Source organism: Quercus lobata, chromosome 11 (assembly GCF_001633185.2).
Source record: "Quercus lobata isolate SW786 chromosome 11, ValleyOak3.0 Primary Assembly, whole genome shotgun sequence".
Lineage (NCBI taxonomy): Eukaryota > Viridiplantae > Streptophyta > Magnoliopsida > Fagales > Fagaceae > Quercus > Quercus lobata.
Genome location: NC_044914.1, coordinates 48,019,812 through 48,026,215, shown reverse-complemented (window position 1 = coordinate 48,026,215; position 6,404 = coordinate 48,019,812). Strand labels below are relative to the sequence as shown.

Genomic DNA, 6,404 nt, shown 5'->3' with positions numbered 1-6,404 from the left:
AAAAGAATCAGGAGTAGGGATGAGAAAACAGGGAAGCTCTGTGGTGAATATTTGGTGCCCATGAAAGTCATGGTCAACTCGTAGAGAATTTAGAATCGTGCCGTTAATGTTGATGGTATACGATGGGGACACTTGGATAATTTCAAAATTTAGGTACGTAAATTGAAATTGAGTTAAATATAGAAGGTATAAATTGTACTTCTGTAAAAAACAAACGTAAGTGAAGGTTTTTATTTATTTATTTATTTATTTTTTTTTTGAGAAAAAAATCGTAAGTGAAGTTAAGGCTACTTTTATTTTTATTTTTATTTTTGCAGAATATATATTGCTACTAGCTTCAAACGCAAATCTTGCTTCATGATAATTAGATATTAATACAAGTCATATAAATTAGAATAGAGGTTGTGGTGGTGCAATAGAGCCTTTAAATTTTAAATTTTGGAGGCTTCCTGATCTTTGTTGCTTGCTCAAATCCATAGGCAATCTCAATCAGCTTTGGCTCCGATCCCTTTAGTCCTCCAAAGCTTAAGCCAAATGGTACCCCATCAGAGTCATATCCAGCAGGGACAATTACTCCAGGGAAACCCCCAATTGCAAGGATATGTGAAACACTACTGCCAGGAGTCACTAATGCATCTAGCTTATTCTTTGTCATCAACTTCACAAAACCTTCTCTAGTCAGTTTTGCTAAATTTGCCAACGCAGCCTTCTCTGCATTTCCAATTCCATTTGTTGCTTCAGCTTCTACAAACTGGTCTTGTCCATATTCTTCTAACATCTCCTGTATTGGCACTCATTGAATATTCAAAAATTGGTCATCATTGAGTTTAATTTTTATTAACAATAGGTTTATGACAAAATTTTCACAATGTTTTTTATATGTGGCCTAGTGTGATTGCGTATGATAAAAGTAAAGTCAGTACTTAGTGATAGATTTATATAAAAGTGATGTTGCTCAAATCACAACCACTTTAACAAGTTGTGAAAAAAAAAAAAATTATTTCCTTAGCATTGCTCAATTATTTGTGTCAATCTTATGTATGAATACAGGACATTACATAAATCAAAAGAACCTTTTATCATACTCACCAATTTTGAGTTTTTCTTGTTGAAGGCAATCAAATCGGCTAAGGAACGGACTGGGGAAGCCACTAATTCCTTTAGGTATGCATTCATGTAAATTTTAAACTCGGCCGCCAATGCAGTTCCTTCATCGCTTGATCTATAGATTTCGACCAGATTGGCTAGTTTCAGATTGTCTACCAAAATTGTGCCCTGTTTCCTGAATTTGCGTGAAGTATTTGTATCAATTTTTTAAAGGGTTATACTACAGTTATTACAAATTTAATAAAAAAAAAGCTTTACAAATTGATGCATCAATTTTTAAACAAGAAATTTTAAAAAGAAAAAGTGTTTCAGAAATTTACTTCTTATGTTTTTGATGTAGCACAAATCAAATTCATTATCACGTCAGTTAAAAAACCTTTTGCAGTAAAATTTGTAGCAACTTTAGTATTTTTTTTTTCAGCATTTAAAGTAATATATGAGATCATGTTTTGTTACCTTAGTGTTTTAAGATGTTGCTCAACAGTTCGAGTGGCAATAGTATCATTCCCAAAATTGTAGAATGGATCCCTCACTATCCCCACTCTCTTTGCTTGGAGCCCATCAGCCTTAAGAAATTGTGCATAGCCACCTTTTGGAATGTACTGTGATATTTCAATTGTTGCATTGTCATAGTGATCAATGCCTACAATGGCATCAAGAACATAAACAGCATCTGCGACTGTTCTACAAATGGGCCTGTTTCATCCAAATAAAGTTATGACCAGTTTAATGATGCTTGTTGACAAAAGTTGTGTTTATATTAGACGAAATAAAACATCACTCTGGTATTAGGTTAGAAATTCTATGACATAGTTATGATATCATGATAAAGTACATAAGGAAATATAAAGAAGAAAATAAAGGAGATGGACCAAGTAGGACTGCATTAAATGAAGCACGTATGACAAGTTGAAACAAGGTGATATGATCATGATGGTTGAGGCTTGAATGCTCAACATGGTGCAAATCATGCATGTGGAGGCCACTGATCATATGTATGGTTTGCAAAACACTACATGAACAAGATAGAGACGTGTGACTAGAAAGAAGGCCTATAAAGACTACTGATCAAAGGTGTGGTCCAAATAACACGTCTTGAAGATGATAAAGATGCATGACTAGAAGGAAAATCAATAGAAAAGGATGCCAATCAACATGGTCTCTGAAACTCGACTAAGATGGTTGAGAATGCATTGCTATGAAGCAAGCTTGTCTGAATGAACCTGGATTAGTGTGTGCAAGGTTGCGAGGATTGCATGGACTCTACAAGGATATTGGTAAGTGAAGGATATAATGTTTACCGTGCTAAGATAATGCTTGTCATGTTGTTCATTTAATTACTTCGATAGGAGTGGTTAGTTGATCAGTTGTTGACTACTTACTTCAATAAGAATTGCTTAGATGTAAGGTTTATCAGATAGGATAGGTTTGCCGAGTATCCTGTTGTAATCTTCAGTATTTAGTTTGAATTTTCTCAAGCATTGTATTTTGTATTTAAGCAAGGAATGATATAAAGAAAGCAAGAAGAATTAAACCCAAATCTCTCTCTGTCTCACGTACTAGTAGGCTAGTCACCTTGAACTTGACTAATTTTTTTTGTGAGTCACAACACGTGACCAAACAGAGAGCCAACAAAAGATGTACCTGCCCCTTGAATATGGTTGAAATCCAAGATTGTCTTGCCATGAAATATTGTGTTTGAGAATGATGCGTATGAGGTTGTTAAGGAATAAATTAGGACGAGCTTGCAATGTGATAACAATGGTGGTGAGAGAGAACCTTGATTCTGTCCATCATAAGGAATAAATTTGGAAGAATTTGCAATGTGAAAAAGAAAGAGATAGAATTAACGTGGAAGTCTACATTTGTAGCAGAAAGCTTTGATGGCTAAGCTTTGTGCATTACAATAAATCCATTGAAGGGTATTATAGCAGTCTAAATCTTAAACGAACTATAAACTAAGGTCGGTTTTTTACAATATTTTTCACTACGAGTAGGATTAAGATTACGTGGTTTGTGCACCACATAAGATTGGGATTATTTTTTTTGTACTCCAAGTAAATTAGATAAAATGAACCTAGACTGAGTTATATAACAGGCTCAGAACTTGACTAGGCATCTCCTACAGTTAAAATGGCAAGGCTTAGAAGATATCATAAAATTGAAATTACAAAATATGTAACTGTCATTTGACCATTTTACATTGCAACTCAAAAACTTTTGGACAATGGATTGAAATTATTATGATCTGTACATGTTAACAAAGTAGAGAATATGCAAGCTAATGATGTTAGGCAACTTATACAAGCCAATTTGGGGACTGTGAGAGCAGAAACCTTTTTGTTTTGTTTGCAGCTATAGCTTTTGACCAAATCTGGTGGGCAAGAAACCAAATGGTGCACCTGGAGAAATCTTTTGACAGGATGGAGGTTTTAAGGAAAATTTGTAAGGAAGTAGAGATGCATTAGTTAAGTTAAACAAAACAGGTGCAGTGGCTTAAACTGAAAAAACATGAAATAAAGGTAAATAGTAATGTAGCGATGGTCAAGAACTGCTCCTTTGTAGTAGTGATTGCCAGAGGTAGGGCAGGGAAGCTCAGAGAGGCGGCAACCTTTAAAACCACTACCACGGATATCCAATTATAGCAATAGCTGACGTTGTAGGTGGTCTAAGAATTTTGCCAAAGCTCTAAACTATTCTCAAGTTGTAGTATAAGGGGATTGTTTATCATGTGTAGAAACCATTAACTGTCCAAAGCAACCCTCCCATTGGGAAATTGTGTTTGATATTGTGACTAGCTAATTTTTATTTTTAAAAAATAATTCATAGTTGGGGATAGGGGATTTTAACTCTGGAGTTTACACTAGGAGGTGTTAGTTGAAGAACAAGACTCTTTGCCGAGCTACAAGAGCTTTGTAGATAAAGTTTTTGTAAGTTATAATTTTGGTTGGTCCACAAGGATGCTAACAGAGCTACTCATGTGCATTTTTTTATGGGCTAGGATCAATTAGATTTTGGAGGTGGAAAGAATGAGTGCTGTTAGTCTCTTATGTTATGAGTAAAATTTTGTCTGCTCAAGGGAAAAAAAAGAGGGAGAAAACCTACCCCACGGTATCTTGTCTTGGTGAGATTGGTATGACTCCAGCTCGACTAGTGAGACCAACAGTTGGCTTGATGCCTACCACCAAGTTATTACTGGATGGACATAAGATAGAGCCATCAGTCTCGGTCCCTAGTGACACTGCTGCCATATTTGCTGCTACTGATATTGCTGGTCCACTACTTGACCCACAAGGATCTCCCATTGTATAAGGACTCTGCACAACAGTCAACATAGCAAAACAGTCTAAAGGAACTTAAGGCCAATTTTTATTTTTCTTTCCTCCATTTATAGAATGATCAAGTAGAATTTGGTACTATACTTAAAATTAACTAGATATAACAAAATTGACAAAAAAGGAAAAAAGGGCTTTTGCAACAGTTGGGTAGACCCAATTTCAGGAACTAATTAAATAAATTTCGTATATCTCCCACACCCATATTGTGTCAAGTTTGTGCATGTGCTTCTTACTGGGATAGACTCAAGGACAAAGTTGAGGGACTGCACAGACTTACTGACTCGATATTTGGACAAAAGGCCCAATCCACATATGCCAAAGCACAACCCAATGTTCAGCCCATGAGCATATAAACTCATATATTATCTCCTCTTTCCTTTCCTGCCTTGGGACTCAAGGATTTTCACCACTTGAATTCAATGTTTAAGTGGACACATTAGGAGTCAGTTTCTTATTCACTCCATACTATTTTTCTAACAAAAAATGCCTAAATGTTTTTTTAACAGTGGACGTATGTACTGAGTATTAGATCAGAGTATAAGATCAAGTTTATCTAGACAGCAAGATCAAACTTACCTTTAGAATAGATTCATCCAACAACAAAATAGGAAGAGACATAGCAATCCAAAATGTATTTTCCAACTATAAATATACTACAACTCCTCTCTCAATATCATGAGAGTTAGCCCTTTCATTCAGCCTGTATCGTGTCTGACATTTAAATCAAACACCTGACGTGCTTAACTCTGTGCACTGAGACAAGAAATAGAAGAAGAAAAGGGATTATCTGTTCGGAGATGTATCAAATGGTTATTTTTTTTTCATGCATTGAAGTGAAGTCGCAAAAATAGAAACTTGCAGGTTGCAATGTTAGTCTCTCCTGCTCAATTTCTCTTCCAACATCAATCTCATTTACTTGACCATATCCATATATGATTTCTTTAAAAGTACGTCTTAAATTAGTCAAATAGAATTGTAGCTAAGTGACCCAATATGTAAAATCGAACTCAACAACAACAGCTCTGATATAACCAGAAAATATGAATTTGTCCCAAAAGTATAAACTGTTAGAAAATGACGAATTCAATAGTTTTAAGTAATATTTTAACACTCACCTTGCCTTGCCCACCTCTGGCGCTCCAGCCACTGGGTGCTCCATTGGACCTATAAGAGGACCACTCGCTCAAAGTGGCCTTCCCCAATATGATAACCCCAGCTTTTCTCAACTTGGTTACCACACCAGCATCACGTGGCACAACTGAGCCAAGCAGTGCGTATGAGCCAGCCGTGGAGTTCAGCTTATCCTTGGTTGCAATATTATCTTTGAGCAGAATGGGAATACCATGCAATGGAGAGAGTGACCCAGGTGCTTTGGAGTTGCGCTCATGGTCAGCCTTATCAGCTTGGTACAGTGCATCTGGGTTCACTTCTAGGACACCCTTAAGAACTGGGTTGAGTCTGCTTATTTGTTTAAGGTAAAGCTCAACGAGTTTCCTGGAGCTGAGTTGGTTTTGCTTGAAAGTTAGCTGGATATCATGTACTGTGGCTTCTTTGATTGATGAGAAGCCATGGGCGGCCTTGATGGCTTGGGCAGTGGATGATGTTGTGGCTAGAAGAATCAGGAGCAGTGATGAGAAGACAGTAAAGCTCAGTGGTGAATATTTGGTAGCCATGGAAATCTCAACTCTCAAGTCATGGTCAAGACTGAAGTCGCTGAGAATATTCTATATCCGTGCAGCGTGCTTCTTTTTTAAAGTGCAAAGCTTGGATCCACTAGACAGAAGTCACAGAACATTTGACGGATACAAGAAAACGTGATTAATTTTGCACGTTTCTCCGTATTGAGTCTCCAATATAAGTATACAATACTAGACTCAACCTTGTCGAGTGCCTCGTTTTTTAATTGGCACTTTTTGTACACAAAGTATTTAAAAGAGAGAAAAAAAAGTTTTAAGTTAT

At 36.4% G+C, this 6,404-nt stretch overlaps 1 protein-coding gene across 1 annotated transcript; it reads right to left on the bottom strand.

Moving 5' to 3' along the window:
• Window positions 1–272: 272 nt before the first annotated feature.
• LOC115967373 (probable amidase At4g34880) lies at window positions 273–6,202 on the bottom strand. The gene is made up of 5 exons (XM_031086455.1): window positions 5,561–6,202; window positions 4,213–4,424; window positions 1,564–1,803; window positions 1,090–1,282; window positions 273–781 (listed from the first exon to the last, which is right to left on the bottom strand). The coding sequence occupies exons 1-5, from the start codon at window positions 6,116–6,118 to the stop codon at window positions 425–427; spliced, it is 1,560 nt and encodes a 519-aa protein (XP_030942315.1). The 5' UTR covers window positions 6,119–6,202; the 3' UTR covers window positions 273–424.
• Between the last annotated feature and the right edge of the window lie 202 nt (window positions 6,203–6,404).